The sequence below is a fragment of the Chrysochloris asiatica genome, unplaced genomic scaffold (assembly GCF_000296735.1).
Source record: "Chrysochloris asiatica unplaced genomic scaffold, ChrAsi1.0 scaffold00328, whole genome shotgun sequence".
Taxonomy (NCBI): domain Eukaryota; kingdom Metazoa; phylum Chordata; class Mammalia; order Afrosoricida; family Chrysochloridae; genus Chrysochloris; species Chrysochloris asiatica.
In genome coordinates this window covers 229,707-254,801 of record NW_006408846.1, presented here as the reverse complement: position 1 = coordinate 254,801, position 25,095 = coordinate 229,707, and the positions used below count along the sequence as shown (strand labels likewise).

Genomic DNA, 25,095 nt, shown 5'->3' with positions numbered 1-25,095 from the left:
TGAGAATTTACCCAGATCGTCAAGGCGTATAGCCAAGCATTGATTGTGAACCACATCCTTCATGCAATTCAGAGTACTCTGTCTCATTTCTTCCTTATAATGCTTGTACAGAGCTATGAGCACAAAGATGTTTCTTAAAGCAGAGCCTGCATTAACATGAGCAGAATGACACAGTCTCAGATTGTGCTATCATCAATGATAGTGACAGTATGTGTTAAGACTCTGGGACTAGACATTATTTCATTTGATTTCTGATACGGCTACTTACTTTTATACCATGAGAAAACAAACATTATTCTTGGACTCTCAATGTTCTTTTCTAGCTAATGGCAATAATTACTTTCTACTGTCTGATTTTTTTGAGAGAATAAAAGTAAATGTCTGTTCTCAACGCTCACAAATGATATGTTGGAACATTTTGTTCTCTTTTTATTCCATGCTTCTATACATTTTTGCTAATTTGAAAAGTAAATGGTAAATTTAAATTTATTATATTCTAGGACCATGGTGTGGCACTGTAGGATAAGTACTGGACTGCTAACCAAAAGCTTAGCAGTTCAAACCCACCAGCCACTCTCAGAAACTTATACAGGGTCATTATGAGTGGGCACCGGTGTAATGGCACACAACAATAACAACATCCTTTAAAGGCAGAGTTGACAGAGCAGTAAATGTATGAATACTTTGGTCTTGGTTATAGTTATAAGTGGTATGCCTTTCTCTTTCAAAGTTTCACAATAATTCTGTTATCAAATTTAACAAACAATTTTTGGAATCTTTCTAATTGGATTCTGTTTTTAAAAACTTAATTCTCTGCATCTGCTTAGAGATCTTAGGAGTAATGTGTCATTATTGATGACTACTTTGGATATTTTGATGAGTCTTTATAAAGATAAAAAATGTAATAAAGCATTTAGTAATAAGAGTCTTTGTTTACTAATTTGTATTATTTTATTATTTTATGTTATGTTGTTATTGTTAAGTGCTGTTGAGCCCATTCTGACTCACAGTGACCCTGTATAGGGTTTCTGAGGAGCAGCCGGTAATTTGAATCACTGACCTGGCAATTCAAACTGACTTTACACTCGAGTGCTTGTCCTACAGCACCATACTGACCCCAAGCCCCCTTATTATCTCATGGTTACACTTAAATCTGTGCCTTATTATGCAGACTTCAAATAGTTTCTTATAACATTTAGTAAATAAAATTTTCAGACAACAGTCTCTCTAGGATTCACCAAAGAATTCCAGAAAGACAAGAACACTTTATTGTTGGCATGCTCACTGATATTGAGTAGATTCTGGCTCATTATTATTGGTAGAAAATTTAAATGGACAGTTTCTTCTTTTACACACATGACTTGATGGAATATTACACATAATCATAACAGTTTATGTTCTTGGTTGTTGGATAGTCTTACTTCATTGTTCTCTAATGTGAAAATGAGGGAGTTGTATTAGCTGTGCACCATTTATATAAGTAATAAAGAATATTAGTTTTAAATGGTAGATGTTTTTCTATATTGGTGTTCCTCATTAAGCAACAAATTATGAAGCAACCAGAGTAAATACTATAGCTAATCCTGACCACCTGTCCGTGATCACAACCCATTCTTTCCTAATTCTTTACCTTTTTTTCCTGCTGGAATTTATGATTCAGAATTTAGTGTTCACATTTCTGAAATTCTGTCTTCTAATTATCCAATGATATCTGCACAAGTCCAATATAAAAAAATTTCCCCATATGGTTACCACTTTCTGTTATCTTATAGCACATCATTCATATTTTATTCCAACAACTTCAGACCCATTTATTTGTAAACATTTGAAAAAAACAAAACAGTGAATGACTTTTTTTCACTGAGGAAAAGAAACTCTGATGACACTATCAATGGTAAACTGTGTTACCCACCTTCAGGTTGATTGTTTTATTAATCTCCATTTAAAAAGCAAAACAAAAAAATTGTCATTAAGTTGATAGTTATACATAGCAACACTACAGAACAGAGTAGAACGTCCTCAAAGGCTATTATTGTCTTGAAAGGAGCCGACTGCCACATCTTTATCCTTCAGAGGGACTGATGGATTTGAACTTGAAAACTTTTGACCTTTCAGTTAGCATCTCAGTGCTTTAACCACTATACTATCAGAATCCTCTCAATGTACTGTATTTTTTCTGTCTTAAGAAATCAGCTAAAATACTCTCCCTAATCAAATTTCCCTTTGATCACATTATCTTACTGCAAAGGTCATTTATTAAATGTGCTTTAGGTCATTTATTAAAATATACACATTTTTCTAACTTCCTCCATTCTATGCAGTTCTAATATAATGAATTTGTTTTGTATATTTGCCAAAGTTAACATGAACTGTAATTAATAAATGATTATTGTTGTTCAGTGCCATAGAGTTAGCTCTGACTCAAAGAGACAATGTATAGGGTTTCCAAGGAGTGAGTGGTGGGTTTGAACTACCTATTCATTATCGGTCTAGTGCTTATCCTTCAGTACCACACCAGGATTCAAAGTCATATAATGCTGTTTCTATCTGGAAAATATAATGTCCATTAGAAAAAATACCATTTCTGCTGTGGTCACATTAGTATTCTCTGAATACAGCACAGTGTGGTATAAAGATATACAGCAGTTTCTCAGAGGATATTTGTAGAAAATATGAATAATTTAGAAATAACTTTTGAATGAATAAGTAGCATTGAATTTTCAGCATCATCAATCATATTTTACTTTTTTCTCTTAGACTCTGATAACTGTTCTTTTCCAGAAAAGTGGAATGGTTACCAATACAACTGTTATCTCATTTTTTATTTTAAAACAACAACAACAACAACAACAACAACAACAAAAAACACTTGGGCAAAAAGTAGGAATTCCTGTGCTTCTCATAGTTCCAGTCTACATAAGCTTGAAGCAGAGATAAACTGGCATGTACTTTATTTTGGTTTCCCACATTTCATTTGACTTAGAAAAACATAACATCAAAATGAGCTGAACACTTTGACTCAAGTTTTTAATCAAATCATGCATACCGTCAACCCAAATCAAACCTATTTCCATCAAGTGTACTATATATTTATGGTTATATGGCACATAGGTTTCTAATATTCCATTTTCTCTCACTCTATCTGGGACCTTCTAATGTGAGCCCCTTCAGAGAAGTTGGTAGTGGTAGCTTGGCACCATCTCGTTCTTATAGTCTTAGAGATGTGCAAACTGATGTTCAAATGTTCCATTAGTCCATTCACTGGAATAGTCGATTCAAAGCATATTCAATCTTCGTATCTCTTCCTCTGAAAATGCAGACATCCATAGTTGCATCTTAGAAGGCTACTCATGAGCTTTAGAGATATCAGTCTCAATCTCTACTCACCAAACTAGAATGTAGAACATTGTCTTCATGGACTATGTATGCCACTTGACCATGGTGTCCTCTTAGACTAAGACGGAGCCCCCAAGCACAGCAAGTTGTTGCTTCAAGGTGTTTGGTAATGACTAACAAGTTTTCATCATTTGTCCTCCTGTGAGCTCTGGTAGCGTAGTGGTTATAAATTGGGCTGCTAACCTCAGGGTCAGAAGTTCGAAACTTCCAGCTGTTCTGCGGGAGAAATATGAGGCTTTCTGCTCCCATCAAGATTTACAGCTTTGGAAACCCTGTACAGGGTCACTATGAGTCAGAACTGACTCCATGGCACATAACAACAACAACTTGCTCTACCACATTCATAGGTTTGTTTGCAGTAAAGATGTACATATAAAAATATCCTGTCAAACCCTTATGTATTTGTGGATATACTCCTAATCTCCCTCCCATACCCATTCAGCCTGTATATCTGTCCATGTATCTACCTGTAGAACACTGATTTTGTAGATATAAGGGTTTGAATATAAAGGCATTTACTTTGATCCCCTTAATCCTTGCATTCCTCTATGGGTCTTCATCTATCTTTATAATTCTTCTGCCAACCTACCTCTTCTTTATATTGCTGTCACTTGAGTTAACATGCGTCTAACCAGTGAATTACTCTCCTCTTCCAACTCTTGTAACTATCAAAGAATGTGTCGTTTAGCATGAAAATCTTTTCTTGAAATTTTGTAATAGTGGCCTCACAAGATTTGTCCTTTTGAGATTGACTAATTTCACTCAACATAATGTCCTCCAGGTTTATCCATATTATGAGTTGTCTTACAGATTCTTCGTTATTCAGAGTTGCAAATAATGCAACGTTGTATGTATTCCATTGTGTGTATACACCGAAGTTTGTTGATCTGTTCTTCCATTAATGGGCATGTGGGCTCTGCTTATCTTTTTACCATTGTGAATAAATGCGGTGATGAGCTTGGATGTGCACATATCTATTCATGTCATGACTCTTATTTTTTGGGGATAGATATGAAGTTATATGGCACATAACGTTTCTAATATTCAATTTTCTTTCACTCTACCTGGGACATTCTAATGTGAGCCCTGGGGTTATATGGTATTGATATTTCAAGTTTTTGAGGAGACACTGTATTGTTTTCCGCAATGATTTCACCATTTGACAGTACCATCAGCTATGTAGGAGGTCCCAGTCTCTACACAGCCTTGCCAGCATTTGTTGCTTTCTACTTGTTTTTTTTAAATATTTTTTAATTTTGTAAGAGTGAGAGTATATTTTATTGTTGTTTTGATTTGCATCTCTCTAATGGCTAACAACTTCTGGTGTAGCACTATAGATCAATACTGGACTGCGAGCCACAAGGTCAGCAGTTCAAATGTACCAGCTGATCCTTGGAAACCCTGTAAAAGGTCACTAGGAGTTGGAACAAACTCGATGGCATTTAACAACAATAACAAATGGTTAATGATAACGAAGATTTCTTCATATGTTTGTTGGCTGCCTGAATGCCTTATTTGGTAAAGTGTCTACTCTTGTCCTCTGCCCATTTTTCATTGGTTTTTTTTTTTTGTCTTTTTCTTGTAGAGGTGTTGTAACTTTCTAAAATTTTTAGAAACTAGAACCTTACCTGATATGTCATTACAAAAAAAATTTCAGTTTGCAAGCTGTCAAGTTTTTTGGCAAAATCTTTTGATCCATATATATGTCTAATTTTTAGTACATTCCAGTCTCTGTTTTATCTTCTGCTGCTAGTGTGTTTTCAGTTATGTTTGATAACGGCTTTGTGCCATGGATCAGAGCCTCTAAGCTTGTCTCTAGTTTTTCATTAGTAAATTTTTTAGTTCTAGATTTTACACTTAAATCTTTAATCCATGCTGAATTTGTTTTTATATATGGTGTGAGGAGAATGAGTCTTGCTTCATTTTTGTGCAAATGGTGTTCTAGCCTCACCAGTACTATTTTGTCCTCACTGGCTTTAGTGGTTGGTGCGTAAATTTGAATAATAGTGGTATTAACTGGGCTTCCTTATAGGTGCATGGATATTATTCTGTAACAGACAGCATTGTACCCCATGACTGATCTGGATATGCGCTTTTGACAATGAATACAACATCATTCCTCTTCAATTTCTCATTTTTAGCATAGTAAACTATGTGGTTGTCATATTCAAAAAGGCCAATACCAGTCCACTTCAGCTTACTAATGCGTAAGATATATATATATATACTTTTTTTTTTTTTTTTAAGTTTTTGTTGTGGATTGAGTTAAAGTTTACAGGGCAGATCATCAGTTTTACATTCAACAAATCATACACCTTGTTTCATTACAATGATTTTAGTATCCTCCATGTAACCTATATTAACAGTATTTCTCTCTCTCCACTTCAGCTTTTTTCAAAAAAACAAACAAAACACCCCCAAAATAACGCTCAGGCATATATAATAATTTACACCTCCAGAGGGCATATTCTGCAAGTCTGCCTCCTGGCCACCAACTCTTAGATCCCATGAATCTATAGTCCTCAGTCACTCCCCATCTCCATGACTCCATCTCTGCCTTTGTCTCTGGCGTTGCTGCTTCTCTGGATAAGGTCCCGCATTCTGTGTTCTTCTCCCTTGATGGTTAGGGTCTTTTGTTTCTGGACAGTAAGATTAACCACTCCCCTGTTTTTGTTACAAAACTTCTACCTTTACAATCGTGACAGTCAGTTAGTCATGGTAATAATTATTCACTATTGAATCGTGCAAATCTAATCTGCATCTCTTTTCACCAGATCCATCTAGTCAAGATGAAAACTATTCAGTGGGGACTCTTTCTCCCGTCCCCCCACTCTTAAACTGTACTCTCTCTTGAAACCTTGTAAGCCTGTCACTTCGTGCCTTTATAACCCCCTCATTTTAGATAACCAGTGTCTAAGATGCCCGTCTCTATCTACCCTGTGTACAGATGGGATAGCATTGATACTTTATGTAAGACTCCTTCCTTCTCTGTTGGTATTTAGAGTTACTACCTCCATGAGTATAGGTTCATCAAATTGTAGCGATTTACTCTTGTTTCCTTTATCAAAAAAATTTTTTTTTGTAATCTTCCTCTAGTCGAGTTCTGATTATCAAGCTTTGAGGCTAGATCAAATGGGTACTGTCTGCAAGTTTGGGTGTTTTTGTGCATCTCCCCTCACTACATATCAGCTGGATGCTTCACTCTAAGCTCTAGCCCTCTGTGGCTATATCCTTATCCATGGGCTCAAGTGTCCCCAGGTCTCACCACACTTTGGACCAACCAACCTTTCCTTTTCTTTCTCTCATCTCCAGGTCAATGGGAGTCAATGGACTTTGGTTGAACTCAGCCCATTTCTTCATTACTGCCTTTCCCCCTCTTCCACTCACCAGTAGACCAATGTGGTTGCCAGCAAACTAACATGCCTATTCATGTGTTCTCTTTGAGTTTCAGTCTTAGAGGGGAGTTTGTCCTGAAGGAACTTGATTGCTTGTCTTGAAGACTTCCTGGTGAACATGTTGCTTATTCTTGTAGTAGCCAGTCACGCTGACATTTTTGTATTGGTTTTTTCCTGATGGTCTTTCTTTGAAGATGTATCTTCTTTTGCTCTTAACTGTTCCAGACTGATCTGCTTGTCCTTGCTAGTGGGAATGTCCCACTTCAGAAGGTTCTGGATGGGATTCAGGATTTCACCTAAGGTCCTATACTCTGCAAAGGCTTTGCAAGAGGTCTATTTTGCTGGGCAAGTTCTCGAACCCTTTTTAGGTATTCCAATCAGTAATAGGCTGAAGGCAGGCTTACAAGTTTTCTGTAGCCATGTTTCCCAACATTCCTTTCTATCCCACTCAAGTGTCTATTTTACAAAATTAGGCAAGGGAAATCAATGTTCATAAAACAGTCATGCATTTTAGTATAATTTTCCCTCTTCAAACTATGCCGATCTAGATCTCTGTATCACAAAGCTTTGTTGTTCCAAGGTTGAGCATGCATCACTATTTACCTCTGTCCCACATAGGCCATGCAAACCTGTCTCAGTGTTCCCCTGTCTATCTTGTTCTTCCACCTCCTCCCCCTTCTTGTATTGCCCTCCCCAACATTCGAACTAAACCTCCCACTCCAACCCCATTGTTGTGGCTACCTTATATTCCATTAATTCTGTCCTTCATTTAAAATAGTCTATTTTATCCTGTAATCTACCTGACCTTCTCACCATCTGAATCACTGTTCCTCTGTGTTTACCTTCTTTCACATTGTAATTGTTTTGATCATAGACTGGCCTCCCATATCCTCTGTTCTTATAATTTTATTCTGTTCTTGACTCTTTCATTGTACATCATTCTCTGGTTGTTGTCTGTTCTTGTTGGTTCTCAGCCCACAGAACTATCTTTAAGATGTTTTTCAGAGTAGGGTTGGCTTTGGCAAAATCCCTTAACTTCTGTTTATCCTGGAATATTTTGATTACACCTTCTTATTTGATTAACAGCTTTGCTGGGTAGAGGATTCTTAGGTGGCAGTTTTTTTGTTTTTTTTTTCTTTCAGGGTTTTATATATGTCTCCTCATTGTCTTCTTGCCTGCATGGTTTCTGTTGTATGATCTGAGCTTAATCTGATTTGCTTGCTTTTGTATGTTACACTTCTCTTTCCCTAGCTGCTTTCAAGATTCTGTCTTTATCTTTGATTTTGGAGAGCTTGATTATTATATGTCTTTTAGGGTCTATCCATCCTGGGGTTCATTGAACTTCTTGAATGCTTATCATTTCACTTTTCAGGATGCTAGGGCAATTTTCTTCCAGAAGCTTTTGAACTATTTCCTCTGTGGACTTGTGGATTCTTCCTGTTCTGGAATGCTGATAATTCTTAAGTTATTCCTCTCCATGTTTCCAACATGAATCTTAGGTCTTCTTCAGATTTTTAAAATCCTTTTTTGTGCTTGCTCGTCTATCTTTGCAGTGTTGAGAGATTTATCTTCTAGCTCACTAATTCTGACTTTTATTTCTTCAATTTCACTTCTTTGCCCTTTCAGTGTATTGTCAATTTCTGATATTCTATTATTAATCATTTTAACCTCTCTCTGTAGGTTTTGAATTGTTTCCAAAGCGGTATCTATCTTATTTGATTGTTCCTGTAGTGCTTTCCTAACTTCTTCCTTGTTTCTTTCAATTTCATTGTATAACGTTTTGATACATTTTATAATAATTTTTCTGATTTCCTTCTCAGGCATTTCCAAACCCTCCTCATCTCCCAGTATGGAGTGTAGGTCTACCTCCAGTTCATTTACCTCAGTCACTGTATCTCATTTCTGGACATGTGCTGATATGGTCATCTGTTTCTGTTTTTTTTTTTTTTTTGGCATATTTAGGAATTGTCTGTGGCCTTAATACTTATATAGGCGTGTATTTTGGTATTTTTTATGCTTTCTAATTGCCTCCAGCTAGATGTGATCAGGAGATGGGCTTCCCTTTTCTCTCTTCTTCCTGAGAGATTTCAAGATACCACTTTTGGTTGTTGTGATATAACTCAGGATTTAATTTTCAGCCTATTTCCTTTTTAGTCTGCCCGTCCTGCTCCACAATGCCCATTTAGGCCTTTTTCCTAGTGATAAATGGTTCAGGACTGGCTGTGGCTGTTTTGCACTACCATTTGGTTTTAAGTGGAAATTGACACCTTAAATTTTTGTGGAGATCTGTGCACATGCATAGTAGAACCCTCCATGGGTGGGGGTGGGTGGTGTATCCATTCGCTCAGGCACCCCTTCTAGTCACCAGAATGGAGTTGTACAATCAGCATGAGACCAATGAGCAGATACATTAAAAAAAAAAACAAAAAAAAGAATGTCCACACCTTTAGTTCTCAGGGTCTGTCAGCCATCCGTGGCTGCTCTGATCCTTCCCTCACTTGGTCTCTCCCAAGATGGTAGCTCCGGGCTCAGCTGAGTGTCTTGAATTACAAAGCAATGGATTTCTTGCTTCTGCTACAAATTTCCCTGGCTGTAAGCTTTCCAACCTTCTAAATATTCCATTAGATGTGGTTCAGAGTTCTGGCGCCATCCCCTGAACCTGCTTTGTCCGGTATTCGGTGTTGGTGGTGACAGAGCTCCTCACTGCACTCAATCAGATCTGCCATCCTGTTTGTTCTCCCTTCATTTCATTTTTTACAATTTCCAGTTTTCTTAGATTCAAACTTCATACATTCCATGTTCTGATTATTAATGGATATTTATGACTATTTCTCTTTATTTTGAGTTGTGCCCCATGAGCAAATGAAGGTCACATGGGGTTTACTCCCACAAGCTTTATTCCATTTGAGTCATCACAGTCAACTGTACTTTGAGAAGGCAGCTCTTTCCCAGTCACATTTTGAGTGCCTTCCAACCTGAGGGGCTCATTTTCCAGCACAAAACTGACAGTGTTTCTCTGCTGTTCATAAGATTTTCAGTGACTAAGAATTCAGAAGTAGTTTGTGACTTCTTCCTAGTCTGTCTTTTTGTGGAAGCTTATCTGAAACTTGTCCACCATGGGTGACCCTGCTGGTATTTAAAATACCCATGGCCTATCTTCCAGAATCACAGTAACTCGCAAGCCACCACAGTATGACAGATGAGTAGTGGCTTTTACTCTTAGGTACCTTAAAACTTTCTAATCTCTACCCATTACTCAGTTCCAAAATCATTTCCATATTGTAAGTATGTGTCAGAGCAGCATCCTATTCCTAGTACCAAATTCTGTCCTAGTTATCTACTACTTCTATAACAGAAAAACACAAATGGGTGGCATTAACAAACATAAATGTATTTTCTCACAGGGAAAATTTCAGCACATATTTCTTTCAGACATAACCCAATCAATAATACTGAGAGATCAATTCACAGACCTTTTTTTTGATACTGCTTTTACAAAAAGATTCATCTGTAGAAATACAAAAACAAACCAGTTAAAGCAAGTTTATCCTAACTCATAGCAACCCCATATCTGCCCTAGTAGAATAGAACTTGTGAGACCTAGGTATTTAAAAAGGAAGTGATTTACTTCAAAGTATTGTCTTAAACAAAATTTATAGGTCAGATGACAGGCTAGAGACTATTGCTTAATCACTAAATATGGGAAGCTGGCAAATCCAAAATCTATAGATCTGACACTTCTGAAGGCTTGCACCCCAAGATCATATGTTAAGTGAGTGAAAAGTGCAGAGTTGAAACAGAAAGATGGAGAGAGTTCTTCCAGGATATATATTCATAGAAAGCAGATATTATGCTAAGGAAATTCCCCTTTCAATGGAATTACTGATGACATTACACATCATTGCATTATACTACATTACTATACAAGGTTGCTATAAGTCAGCTACAACTCAACGGACACTTAACAAAACAACAACAAGATAAGAATTGTAGTTTTATCTTTTTTTCTTTTCCTTTTCCATGATGATTTAATCAAATAATTAGACCAACCATTCTGTGCATAAGAAAAATAAATATTTACAGAAAATAAAGACACAGAGAGATGGGCTTGATTTAAAATACATTGCCACTGTTCTCTGGAGCAAGTCTGCTTGGGTTTCAAACTTAAGTGTCCTTGAACAAATTACTTAGCCTTAATGAACATCAGATTTCTCACTGGTAAAACAGGATCTTTATAGTATCTCCCTTATTGAGTCATTTTTATAAACATATGAGTTGATGTATGAAAAATCCTTTAACCTGTGCTTTGCACAAAATGAATGCTTACTATTATTAAAATAGAAATATTTTGTGTGGAATTTTATGGCAGTAAGTAAATTTACCTTTTTTGCTTTTCTCTTTAAAATATTTTCCAAATAGATTTTTTAAGAAGACTTTGATATTCAAATATTAAAACAAAAACAAAAACAAACCTCCCTCTCACCTTTTTAGCCAATCAAAGAGTTTATTTTACAAGTGCTGCAATTAGAATTTCCTGTACTGTGAAATATGGAACATTTTAGAAGTTGGTAAATGTATTGCTCTTGCTCTTACTACACATACATAGGTCAACAAGAGTGATTCAAGAACATATTTTAAATATGCAATTTTTCTTTCTCTTTTAAAATTTCTTCACAAGTAACTTTTAGATTCCTAAGCCTCCAGCCCAGCTTCTTGATCAAATACTGCTCTTTCCAACAAGCACTCATCACGCATTGTGTCTTCTCTGCATTGACCTGGTGGTATCGGTTTTCATGGCAGGTATGTGATTACTCCCAAATCAGATTATCAGAATCTAAAAGTACTCAAATTAGTTATTTCATGGGCATGGCTAATTTTGAAAGCAAAGGTTTAAGGAAAGGGGGCATGATGACAGTGAATTTCTTAGGTTTCCCAAGTGTTGGCACTTTTTCATTTTGATGTCTTGATTCATCATTCTGTAATTTATAGTCTGGAATGTATTTAAATTTTGAATGAGAAATGAATTAATCTGTCTATATTATAATCCACACCATCTACCATAGGAATGAATAGATAATGCCAAATACAAATGGCACAATGCTTATAAGTGTGTTTTGTTCTTTTTTAAAATACCATAGCATTTGTGTTGCGACTCCAAAATCTCTCTCAGATACCAGTTTAAATATTATACTATTTTCAGCTTCTTTGGGAGTATGCATATGTTAATGCAGACTCTCTTAAAGTTGAATTGTTTCAGGAAAAAGCCTACAACCATGTAATTTTGGGCAAGAGCAAATGTCATATTCTCATAAAAATAACTAAAAGAAAGTTGCTTGTATATTACAATACAATGTACTGGGAAATGAACTAACATCAACAGAGAATTACTCTGTGCATTGATTTTGGAAAATCTCATCCTCAGTACCAAAGTGCTCCTATTTCCTTGCCTTATAATACAACTGTATAACTAATAATATATAAACATTTCTCAAAGAAGAGTTTGTATTGAGATTAGCAGAAGGACATACTACCAAATAGTATTATTGCGAATGACAATGGCAGAATGTATTATATGAAAGACTCTGGACTGGACAGAATTGTATTTTATGTTTGACTTGTACGCTTACTATCTTTGATACCTTGAAACAAGGATGTTATTCTTGCACCCTAGATTTCCCTACCTAAAGAGTGCTGGTGGCTCTGTGGGCTGTTAGCTTCAAGTTTGGTGATTCAGACCAACAAGCCGCTCTGAGGGAGAAAGATGAAGCTCCCTGCTTCTGTAAGGATTTACAGTCACAGTAGCACTAAGGAACAGTCCTGTATAGTGTCATTATGAGTAGGAACCAACTTCATGGCAGTGGGTATTATATACCTAGAAGGAACCTGACTTTCTACCTTGTGATTTTTCTTGAAAGAGTAAAAGTAAATTTCATTAATTTAAGCAAATAAAGCAGAAGTTGCATCCTGCTAATTTCTTTTCACACTAGATCCCTAAGTTTCTTTGTAAATGTTTAAACAAAACAAATCAAGAAAACAAATGTTAAATTTACTTTATCTTCTAAAGACTAAGATGGTGAACAAGAAACTGTATGGATATTATCACTGAGAATAATGTGTGACACATAAAAATGTTGGTGTTGATTGGAGTTCTACGTGGAATATCTTCTTTTCCAGTGGTTCATTGGGAACATGATTGTGTTATCAAATAAAAGATGTAAAGATTAAAATATTTCTCTCTATATCTGTACTGTGGAGGTGGAAGCTTCTGGATTTTCTCTCTCTGATTTCTGTTTTTAAGAACTTCAGTCCTGTGTTTACCTTAAATTTTGTCCTATCTCTCTTTTTTACAGCTTTTCAGGCCAGTCCATGGAAGCTGATTTCTGGAATCTTGGCAATAATGTGTCTTTTGTTGATGACTACATTGAGCATTTTATTGAAAAATTGTAAGTTTTCCGTAGGTTTCGTTTTAAAGGTCAATGTTACAATAAAATTGCTTAATAGAAATGTTCTATTTTACTAGTGTAATATTTTTCTCACATACACATTTTTGTCATTTATTATAGCATTTATCAAACAAAATATTCAACCAGCATTCACTCCAGGACCAACCATAGAGCTCCAGAAAGGTAGGCCTTATGTATTTTTGAAATATTCCATGTTGGCTGAACTTTAAAATAGGGCATTTCTTGTTTTTTCACAAGGAGGAACATGATGGTATATGCTGTTGTTAAGTGCTGTGGAGTCGGTTCTGACTGATAGTGACCCCATATAGGGTTCCCAAGGAACAACTTGGTAGGTTTGAGTCACTGATCTTTCGGTTAGCTGCCCAATGCTTATCCTATCGCACCATACTAGGACTCCATGATGGTACATAACAGAAATATAATTTATTTCCCCAATCTAATCTACTTTGGTACTGTGGAATAAAGCACTTGACCACAAGGTCAGTTTGAACCACAAGTTCAACTGTTCAAACTCACCAGCCACTCTTTGGAAATTCTATACAGGGTCGGAACCCACTCGACGACACTTAACAAGAGCAAAAATCTCATTCTGGAGTCTGGTGTGGCGTGGTAGGATAAGTATTAGACTGCTAACTATTAACTGCAAGATTGTATTACATTGTATTAACTGTAAAGATTGGCAGTTCAAACCCAACAGTTATTCCTCACAAGTTATTCTGGGCAACAATGTCATTCTATTGTTCTCTAATGTAGGTATGATTGTATTACGTTGAGTGTACCTCCTTTTTATGTTAAAAGAATAAGGGTAAAATTAGCTTGAAATGAAAGATTTCTACCCTTTATGAGTCCACATTAAGTAACAAATTATAAACTACAGTAAATATTAATTAAGCCTGATACCCCACCTGTGTTTGCTCATAACCCATGATCTCCTATCTCTGTTCTTTTATTTCCAATAGTACTTATGCATCACAATACAGTGTCCAGCTTTCTGCAATTGTAAAAATCTACTTACACAATCAGAGTTTAAAGTATAATTTATGAATGAATATATTTTCTCCCAATGCACTTCAAGTTATCTCTCCTTTGTGATCATGTGGCATTTTATTTATATCTTATGCAATTTCAGCACCATTTGTTTGGCAAACATTTGAGTATTCACCACGTACCATGTATTCTGTTACTGAGGATGAGGAATGTTGAAGGTACTACCACTGCTAAACTCTGCTATTAGGCTTCATATTAATTGTTTTAGTTATTGTCATTTGTGAAAAAAAGTCCAAAACATCAGGTTCTCATCAATTCAGAAAATATGATAAAATGTTTCCCTTCTTTAAATCACTTCTCTCTTTGATCTTGTTATTGTTGTTAAGTGCCCTGGAGTGTGTATAGGGTTTTCTAGGCTTTTTAAAATCTAAGTGGAAACAGAACGCTTCATCTTTCTCCCACGGAGCAGCTAGTGGGTTCAAACTGATAACCTTGTGGTTTGCAGTCCACTTCTTATTTTATGGCAGCACTAACCCCTTTCTTTGATCTGGTTAACTCCTATTTGCACTGCAGAGTTCAGCTTAAGTCATATCCTCAAAACAAATTCTTCTACCTTCCCTCCCTTCCATCCCATACCTTGCTATGTGCTATTTAATATACTAAATTTCTTTTGCATACTTAGCAAAATTATCATTAAGCATAATTGAAAAGTTATTTGAATTATATAAATCTTACTATATGTCTATAATAGCACTGTGGATCTAGAGGAGTGGGGAACCTTTTTTCTGCCAAGCGCCATTTGTATATTTATGATATCAGCTAATATACATTTATGTTGCTTTGAAAAAAGCTCCTAGATTTTTTGAATTTCAAGTCCTGCTTGCTGTTGCCTTGGCAGGGCCAAACCAAATAATCTCCAGGGCTTTATTAGGCCCTGGTGTGATGCTGCAGAAGAATGCACTGGACAGCAAGGTCGGTTTGAATTGTAAGTTGGGTGGTTCAAATCCATCAGCTGCTCCATAGAAACTTTATACAGAGTCGCTATGAGTCCTGATGTGGCACTGTGGGTTAATGTGCTGGACTATAAAATAGGTTTGAACCGCAAGGTTGGCGGCTCAAGCTCACCAGCTGCTCCTCGGAAACCCTATACAGGGTCCCTATGGGTCAGAACCAACTCAATGGCACTTAACAAGACCATTGAGTCTAACAGATTCAATGGCACTTAACAACAACAGCAACCACCTATGGTTCACGGGCTATGTTTCCCAAGCCTAGAGAATATAAGCACTGGACTGCAAACCTCAAGTTGGGCTGTACAAGTCCACCAGTCACTCTTGGAAGAAAGATAAGGCTTTCTGCTCCTACAAAGATTTACAGCCTCGGAAACCACATATAGTTGTAATCGACTCAAAGGCACTTAACAACAAATACCCCTATAATATAATATCCCTAAGGAAAATTATCAAGGAACTCTGGCAGCATAGTGGTTACGAATTGGGCTGAGAACCTTAAGGTCAGCATTTCAAAACTACCAACTGTTGGGCAGGAGAAAGATGAGGCTTTTTGCTCCGGTAAAGATTTACAGCCTCTGTAAATCTGTACAGGGTCGCTATGAGTTGGAACCGACTCCATGGCGCATTAACAAACAACCAACCACCACCAAGGAAAATGATCACATCTATAGTCATTGGTCTGTGAGCTAGTGCGCTGGATTGTAAAGTTAGCTTGTACTGCAAGGTCGGTGATTCAAGCTCACCAGCCGCTCCTTGGAAACCCTATACAAGGTCGCTAAAGGTCGAAACCGAGTCGATGGTACTTAACCACAACAAAGTAGAATATAGCACAGTGTGGTGCATGTAATAACTACTCAAAGATTATTTCTAGAGGAAAAAAAAATAGAATGTAACTTTTGAATGAATAAACAGCAATAAAAATATTTTAAATCTCCATGTCGTTGACCATATTTCATTTTTTATCTTAGGTTCTGACTGCTGTTCCTGCCCAGAAAGGTGGTTTGGGTACAGATGCAAGTGTTATTTCTTTTCCAACGAAGAAAAAACTTGGGCAGAAAGTAGGGATTTCTGTGCTTCTCAGAATTCTAGTCTACTTCAGCTGGAAGGCAAACAGGAATTTGTATGTACTTGAGTTTCTACATTTTCTTTGTTCTGGAAAACATATCTAAATAAGTGGAATATTTTGATTTGTGTTTAATTAGATAGTAAATGGGTGATCATACTTGAATAAATAATTATTGACTTTCTGTACTTTGAAATAAGCACTATAAAAACCACTGAATGCCCACAGATATTTACACTCAGGAACAAAATCAATATGTCAGATAGAGTTAAAGTAAGTTTTCTGGGTGAATTTAAAGTAATAAATCATTATTTTTACTCATTTTATTTTTATGAACCAATGAAATGACTTCATAATGCCTACTTTATATGTTATTTTGCAATTATGTTGCTTCCGCCATGTCTCTCTAGTACAGCAACATAGAACCAATATAGAAGGTACAGTCATAAAAATGACCAATCCCTAAGAAGAAGTGTGAATAAGGACGATCATAGAAAAATGGATGCATTTAAATTATGGTGTTGGCAAAGAATATTGAAAGTACCATGGACTGCCAGAAAAACAATCAAATCTGTTTTGGAAGTATAGCCAGAGTGCTCTTTAGAAGCGAGGATGGTGAGACCTAGTCTCTTGTATTTTGGGCATGTTGTTAGGAGGCCCTGGAGAAGGACATCATGCTTGGAAAAGTGGAGGATCTATAAAAAAGAGGAAGATCCACATAAGGATCTTAAGGAAGATGCCTTATGACAGTATTGATTTGAGAGATTTTCAATCTGGGATTTCTGATACTTTGTGAAGGATATATTCCAGGAGAATTCTAACTCATGGAATGTATAATGTCATATATTTTTATAATTTTTTAACCTTTCTAGAATTAGATCTTGTGATATTATTTCTACCACAAATCAATGGGCTTGATAAATGAGAAAATACAAGTCATGGGACTGTACCTTGTAAATCAGAAATTAAGAGTTCAGTTTCAATTTGTATAATTAACAGACTTTCATTACAATGAGGGGCATTGACTTTCTTAAAAGTCACTGTTCCCATTGTGCATTCACATCAAGTTAAAATGTTTGTCTCTGTTTCCAAACAGGATTTTAGAATCTCTAGTAAACATTATTACTGGATTGGACTCTCTTATAATAAAATTAATTGCACTTGGCTGTGGGAGGACGGCTCTATACCTTCCTGGGATTTGTAAGTTTCTGCCTTTTCTGCTTTTAGTGAGTTTATGTGTAAATCGGACTTGTACCCACAACATCCATGAGCAGTTCAGCAAAAAAAAGTTACACCTCTAGGCATGAATTTATAGAAAAGAGAATGGTGTAGCAGAATACAATTTTAGTCCAATCCAGAACGTTCAAGTTTATATTCAAGCTACATGTAATGTAGTGTTCTTGTGGGTATAAAATAACTATGACTTTCTTTTGTTAATTTTGCCTTGGGGCAAACACATAGCTATACCTGGTAATGAATATATACTCACTACCATTCCCAACAGTCCAAATAAAGCACAATATCCATTCCTTTCTTTATTCTGCTGGAGCCAAAATTCTCAGCATACTCTCAATGCTTCAAAAATGTTATGTATCTTTGTAAACTTTGAAGTCTTATTTTCATTCATAAACATGGAATTTTCAGCATAATACAATGATAAATTGTATGTTATTTGTGTCTCTAGACTAGGTCAATCAATATGTCTTTAAACAAAATAGTAGTAAAGTGTATTAAGCATCAAAATGATGAGCAACAATAGAAAGACCAATTAAAAAATCTCTAGTTCCAATGCTATTTGTCATAGTGGGAATAACTAAGGGTTTTTAAAAATAGATTTATTTATTTATTAACTTTTTATTGTGAATTGGGTGATGGTTTACAGAGCAGACCAGTTTTCCATTCAACCATGCATGCACATTTTGTTTTATTTCATTGATTGTAATTCCAGCAATGAAACATCACTTATCCCACTTTCTCCCTTACTTTCCAAACCTTTCTGAACTTTTTTCTTGGGTAAATGCTGCTCTTTTCATCTCAAATGACTGATCATTCTAAGGTATGTGGTACCTCAGTAGCGCTACTGCTCCCCTTTTCTATACTTTGGATGACAGTTTTGTCATGGGGGGGGGGGAGAGTGTTGAGCTAATTTCAAGACATAAAAGGTGACTAAGTGCCATAATCTGGGGGTTTCACCATTCTTCACCCTACCAGTAAATCCAGTGTATTTTTCACAATTTTGAATTTTATTCCACATTTTTTTCTACACAACACAGGACCTTCTAATGTACTCCTTTTCAGAGAACTTGATAGTGATATCCAGACACTATCTAGTTCTTCTGGTCTCTGGGTCATAGAGACTGATAATTGTGTGGTTCATTAGTCCACTGGACTAATTGTTTCCATGAATCTTGAATTTCCTGCATCCTTCTTTTTTCTCTGAGATGGGAGAGGCATCTTAGAGGTTGCTCACAAACTTTTAAGAGCACAGTTGTTACTCACCAAATTAGACTCTAGAACAGTGTCTTTGTGGAGTATGTTATGCCAATAGACCGAGGTGTTCCCTGAGACTACAATCCAGGCCCAGAGACTCAGAAATAACTAAGCTTTGTGCAATAACATGAAAACAGTGGTTATTGAATTTTTTAAAATGTATGATTCAATATGCTAATATATTATTTAAATGCTTCAGAAGGTTCTATTGTTATAAAAAATGCCAGCACCTATGAACACTTTCATTTCAATTTCCCCATATATTAATATGTATTCTTTATTACAGGTTTTCACAATATAATATTCCAGATCCAGAGAGCTGCATATTATATAAACCAAATGCAACTATTACAGATGCAGAATGTGGGATGGAAAATCATTTTATTTGTAAGAAGCAGTTTATTTAAGTATTTCTTGGAGTTGTAGCACAATAAAGATTAAGGGATTTTTTTATCTCATATTTTTACTAATTATCTACTTTTGGGGTCTATAAAATATTTCATTTTTTAATATTATCAAATAATTTGTATATATTTGAAGTCATGTGTTCTAAAATGAATTAAATGTTTGTGCCTACACTTGAATTTATTAAGCATCATGATTAAGAATGCTATATTAAGACTTTATTTTGTTTTTTAATAGTAAATTTATTATAGCTTCATGTATCTTTTCTTGCAAATTATACTTACACAAATTTTAGCAAAATTGACAATACAAAATGCTATATATCAATACAATGTCAATGATTTATATGGCTTAATAATTTGGAAAGGCCCATTATCACCTCCTGAACTTTTCAAACGAACATCTATTCAAGCATATATATCTTCATATATACACATATATATATCCATGTAGGGTAGTGGTTACAAATCAGGCTCCGAACTGCAAGGTCAGTAGTTCGAAACTACCAGCTGATTTGCGGGAGAAAGATGAGGCTTTCTGCTCCCGTCAAGATTTACAGCCTCAGAAACCCTGTACAGAGTCGCTATGGGTCGGAACTGACTCGACAGCACATAACAACACAACACTTAGATGATATATTAGTTTAGAGATGAAAGTTCCAGTGCTTTATACTATATGACAATTTTCTTAAATGCATCATCCAGCTTCACAGCAAAATACATCCTGTCCATTTCTCAGTATTCTAAATTTTGAAGAATGTTTAGCTATCTTTGACCATTACTTTGAAATATGTGTTTCCAATGAAATTGCTTCCAGATTTAGCAAGGGGAATAAAAATCCAGGCTAAGAGTTCCTTGGAACTTGCTTGCCTTATGTTTGTTGTTGTTGTTAAGTGCCATCAACTCAGTTCTAACTCATAACAACCCTGTCTAGGGTTTCTAAGAAGCCTTATGTTATCTATCAGTAGAAGAGTCATTACAGGTACATTGAAGATCTGATCCACAAATCCATAAAAAAAAGGCTTTTTTTTTTTTCCACTAGAAATCTTGTGTCAAATACTGCATAGTTCAGTTTTTTGCTTTTAATTTGTTTTTTTTTTTTGTGAGTGGTTTAAATGAACTTTTAAGGTTTTCTTGAGTCAAAAAAAGGGTAGCGATAATGAGGAGGTCTGATCTTTCGGACCTAACAGTCACCAAACACCAAATATTTTTCATGGCTATTGCCTATGCATCTTAATAAATTTACATTGCATCACTATTTGTTCTATGGATTTATATTTCAATTAAATGGAAATAATTAATAGCCAATAATTGATCTTAGTATGCCAATAAACAAAAAGAGAAAATAGCATATTTGATTTTATTTTTCAAAATATAAATAAAATAGTACAATACTAAACTCTTCCACACTTTCAGAATAATTCACTTAGAAATAATGCTCATAAATTGCAGGATGAAATAAGCAGATTCTAAAATGTTCAAACTTTAGCCAGACAACTTATACATTGCACTTTCTATATAGCTAATATTTTCTGATTTTATTGTTTATGTGTTTTCAAGACAAAATACTGTTGTTGTAGTTGTTGTTAGTTGGTTTCAATTCATAGCAACACTATGCACAACAAAAAACTTCCCAGTAATACGTCATCCGCACAGTTGTTGTTAAGCTTAAATTCATTACTGCTGAAACTATGCCAGTACATCTCATTGGAAGTCTTCCTCTTTTTCACAGACCTTCCACTTTACCAATCATGTGATCCTTCTCCAGGGACTGGTCCCTCCTGATAATATTTCCTAAGAGACAATGTTTTGCCATCCTAGCTTCTAGGAAGCATTCTGGCTATACTTCTTCCAACACACAATTACTTGTTATTTTGGCAGGCCATGGTACTTTCAATATTCTTTTCCAACACCATAACTCAAATGCATCAATTCTACTGCGGTCTTCCTTATTCACTCTTCAACTTTCACATGCATATGAAATTACAGAAAATACCATACCTTGGGTCAGGCACACTTTCATTCTCAAACTGACACGTTTTCTCTAAAACACTTTAAAGAGGTCTTGTGCAGCAGATTCACCAAATGCAATGTTGTCTGATTTTTTGGCTGCTGCTTCCATGAGTGTTGATGGTGAATTCAAGCAAAATTAAGTCTCTGAAAACTTCAGTCTTATGATATTTTAGATAAACTACAAACAAAAACAATATTATAAAGTAGTTTATATTGAAATCAAATGTCATGTCTCAACTATACCATCTCCCTGTCTTCTTCCATGAGGCAATGTTTTCTGGCTTGCTTTACTGTTTATAGTGATTTTCTCTGTAAGGAACCAAGGAACCAGTTTTGGCCAAGAGAAATCTCACTGTTCATATTTTCTAGACCCAAATATAGATTCATTGCAGTTCATTTTCTTTTTGGACTTTTTATTGTGAATTACATGAAGATTCACAGACAATATCATCAGTTTAAAATTCAATAAATTTTATGTTTGCTTCATTTTAATGATTACAATCCCCTTTCTGCAACAACAGTTATCCTACTTCATCCTTGTGGCTTCCCTTTTACATCTTATATTTCACGAATGAACAAAGCAAAAATATTTGGTATACACATACAAAACAGAAGAAATATATTATTAAAATGACTGAAGGGCACATTCTGCAAGCCAGCCTCCTGCTGACAGACATGTAGCCTTATTCCATTCATGGGCTTAGAGTTAATAGCTCCTCTGTCTCTCCATGCCACCACCTTTGCCACTTTTCTATGTAGGATCTCATACTCTGCTCATGCTCTTCTTTCTTGTTGATCCTGGGATCATCCATTCCTGAAATGAAAGATTAACTACTCCCCCTTTTATTTACACATCTTCTGCAATTACAGTTGTGACAATCACAATTATTCTTCCTAACAATTATTCACAATTGAATCATAAAATCCTATCCCATCATCTTCTATGCCCTTTTACCAGATTCATCTGGGAAAGAGGGGAACTATTCAGTACAGATTCTACCTTACTCCCATCATTCTGAAACTAAGCACAGTCATTAAAGTTTATAAGCCAGCCACTTCATGCCTTTATAGCATTCAACTTTTCTGATAGTCAATGTCTAAATTTCCCACCTCTATCAGTGCAAAAATCATTACCAATAAAGAACAGGATATGGAGTAAAATTGAAGTTGTCAAAGACTTCAGTTTGCTTGGATCAACCATCAACACTCATGGAAGCACCAGTCAAGAAATCAAACAATATATTACATAAGGCAAATCTGCTGTACAAGACCTCTTTAAAGTGCTCAAGAGCAAAGATGTCAGTTTGAGGACTAAGGTGCACTTGACTCAAGCCATGGTATTTTCAATAACCTCATATGCATGTAAATTTTGGATAATAAATAAAGAAGTCCATAGAAGAATTGATGCAGTTGAGTTATAGTGTTGGAAAAGAATGTTAAAAATACCATGGACCACCAAAAGAACAAACAAATCTGTGTGTTGGAAGAAGTACATCCAGAATGCTCCTTAGAAGCTAGGATAACCAGACTGCATCTCTCATAGTTCAGATATATTATCAAGAGCGAATAGTCCCAGGAGAAGGACATCATGCTTGGTAAAATGGAGGGGCTGTGAAAAACAGGAAGACCCCAATGAGATGGATTGGCACACTGCCACTGGCAGCAGCAATGAGCTCAAGTGTAGCAACAATTATGGTGTTGGTGCTGGAGCAGTGTTTCATTCTGTTGTGTATAAAGTTGCTATGAGTAGGTATCAACTGGATGGCACCTAACAAGAACAACAACCAAACCAGTACACTGAGGAAACAAGTTTGTTCCTTGATATGACCAATACTTCCATTCTGGTTGGAATTTTGAGCAACTGTATTCATAAGCAAAAGTCCAGTTCATCAAATTGTAGCAATGTACACGTGGTCACTGTATGAAACATCTTTATCTTCATGTGGTCAAGTTCTGAACAGCTAGCCATCCAATCTAGGTCAAATGGGTACTAGCTGAAAGCTTGGGAGTTCATACATGCACCACCCTGCACCTCAGACCAACTAGCTGTTTCACTCCCAGCTCTAGGTCCCATGGGCTAGGTCAGGGCCCATTGACTCAGGGATTCTCACATCTCCATAAATTTCAGACCCAGCAGAACTTCCTCGTCTCTCTCTTATCTCAAGATCAACAGATGTCAATGGAATATGCCCAAGCTCAGCCCATGTCTTCATTGCTGCTTTTGTTCCACTTTCACTCACAAATAGACCCAGGTGGTAACCAGTGAGCATACTAGACTATCCACAGACTCCCTTTGAGTTTCAGTCCTAGAAGGGTGTTCTCCCTGATGGGCTGAGTTTTCTTGCCTTGATGCCTCCAAAGCAAATGGTTGCTTGATATTCAAAGAGCCAAACAGTCTGCTTTTTCCTGCAGTCTTTCTTTCAGTAAGAATCTTCTGTTCTCCCAACAGTTCTGGGTTGGTCAGCATCCCTTTTCAAGTGTGTATGTCCCAACTCAGAATGTTCTGGGTTTGGATCAGAATTCCACCTAAGTCTCCATAGTCTGTAAAGACTTAACAAGAAATCTACTTCTCTGGAAAAAGTCTAATTCTTCTTTTATTAAACTAAATTAGTTATGGGTAGAAGAGGGGCTTATAAGCTTTTGGGAATCATAATTCCCACTATACATTTCTAGCACACAAAATGTCTACTTTACAATAGTAGGCAGGGGAAAACAGTATACAAAAGATAGTCAAACACATCAGTGTTTTTCCCCCTCTTTTACCCATTCAGGATGTCTTGATCCATGTGTCTACTCACGTCTACTCTTGTTCCAGGGTTATGTACAAATCTTTATTTACCTTTATCCCATTTAGCACATGCATATCTTCCTAAGTGTTCCCCTATCCTCATTGTTCATCTGTCACCCTACCTTATCTTCTGTATTGCCCTCCCTCTCCTTGTATATTGCCCTTCCCACTACTCAACTGAACATGCATCTACTCTCTAGCCTGTGAATTATTCTCCTCTCCCTCCCACCACTGGTAACCATCAAACAATGTTTCTACTAGTATGGTAATGTTTCCTTAATCTTTTACAACAATGGTCTCATGCAATATTTGTCCTTTTGTGATTGAATAATTTCACTCAGCATAATGTCCTAGAGGTTCATCCATTTTATGAAGTATTATGCAGCTTCTTCATTATTCTTCAAGGTTGCATAGTATTCTTTTGTGTGTATATACCAAAGTTTATCTATTCTTTCACTGATGGGCATTTAGGCTGTCCCATCATTTTGCTATTGTAAATAACCTTACAGTGGACATTGGTGTGCACATATTTATTCATGTCCTGGATCATATTTCTTGTGGATATATAACAAGTAGAGGGGTTGCTGGGTCATAAGACATTTCTATTTCCAACTTTCTGAGGAAGTGCCACATCCTTTATCAGAATTGTTGCACCATTTTACAGACACCAGCAATGTAGGAGGGTCCCAGTCTCTCCAGAGTCTCCCCAGATTTTGTTGTTTTTTAAATTTCCATGCTAATGCTGGTATGAGATGATATCTCACTGTTGTTTTGGTTTGCACAATTGTGAACATTTCTTCATATGTTTGTTGACTGCCTGAATGCCTTCTTTAGAGAAATGTCTGTTTATGTCCTGTGCACATTTCTTAATTGGGTTGTTGGTCTTTTTCTTGTAGAGGTATATTGTTGTTGTTGTTGTTAGGTGCCATCGAGTCGGTACTGACTCATAGCAACCTTATGTACAGCAGAACAAAACACTGTCTGATATGGGCCAACCTCACTATTGTTGCCACGCTTGAGTCCATCGATGCTGCCACTTGGCCAATCCATCTCGTTGGGGGTCTTCCTCTTTTTCTCTGACC

The 25,095-nt window shown here is 36.2% G+C and overlaps 1 protein-coding gene across 1 annotated transcript in view; it reads left to right on the top strand.

The window, feature by feature from the left end:
• Nucleotides 1-19,215, top strand: part of LOC102822418 (natural killer cells antigen CD94-like) — a 23,482-nt gene extending 4,267 nt beyond the window's left edge. Inside the window, exons 2-7 of the mRNA XM_006875469.1 lie at nucleotides 11,480-11,591; nucleotides 13,142-13,234; nucleotides 13,355-13,417; nucleotides 16,224-16,375; nucleotides 17,415-17,518; nucleotides 19,095-19,215. Of these exons, the coding sequence (XP_006875531.1) occupies nucleotides 11,480-11,591; nucleotides 13,142-13,234; nucleotides 13,355-13,417; nucleotides 16,224-16,375; nucleotides 17,415-17,518; nucleotides 19,095-19,215 (645 nt within the window). The remainder of the gene's footprint in view (nucleotides 1-11,479; nucleotides 11,592-13,141; nucleotides 13,235-13,354; nucleotides 13,418-16,223; nucleotides 16,376-17,414; nucleotides 17,519-19,094) is intronic.
• The last annotated feature ends 5,880 nt before the right edge of the window (nucleotides 19,216-25,095 follow it).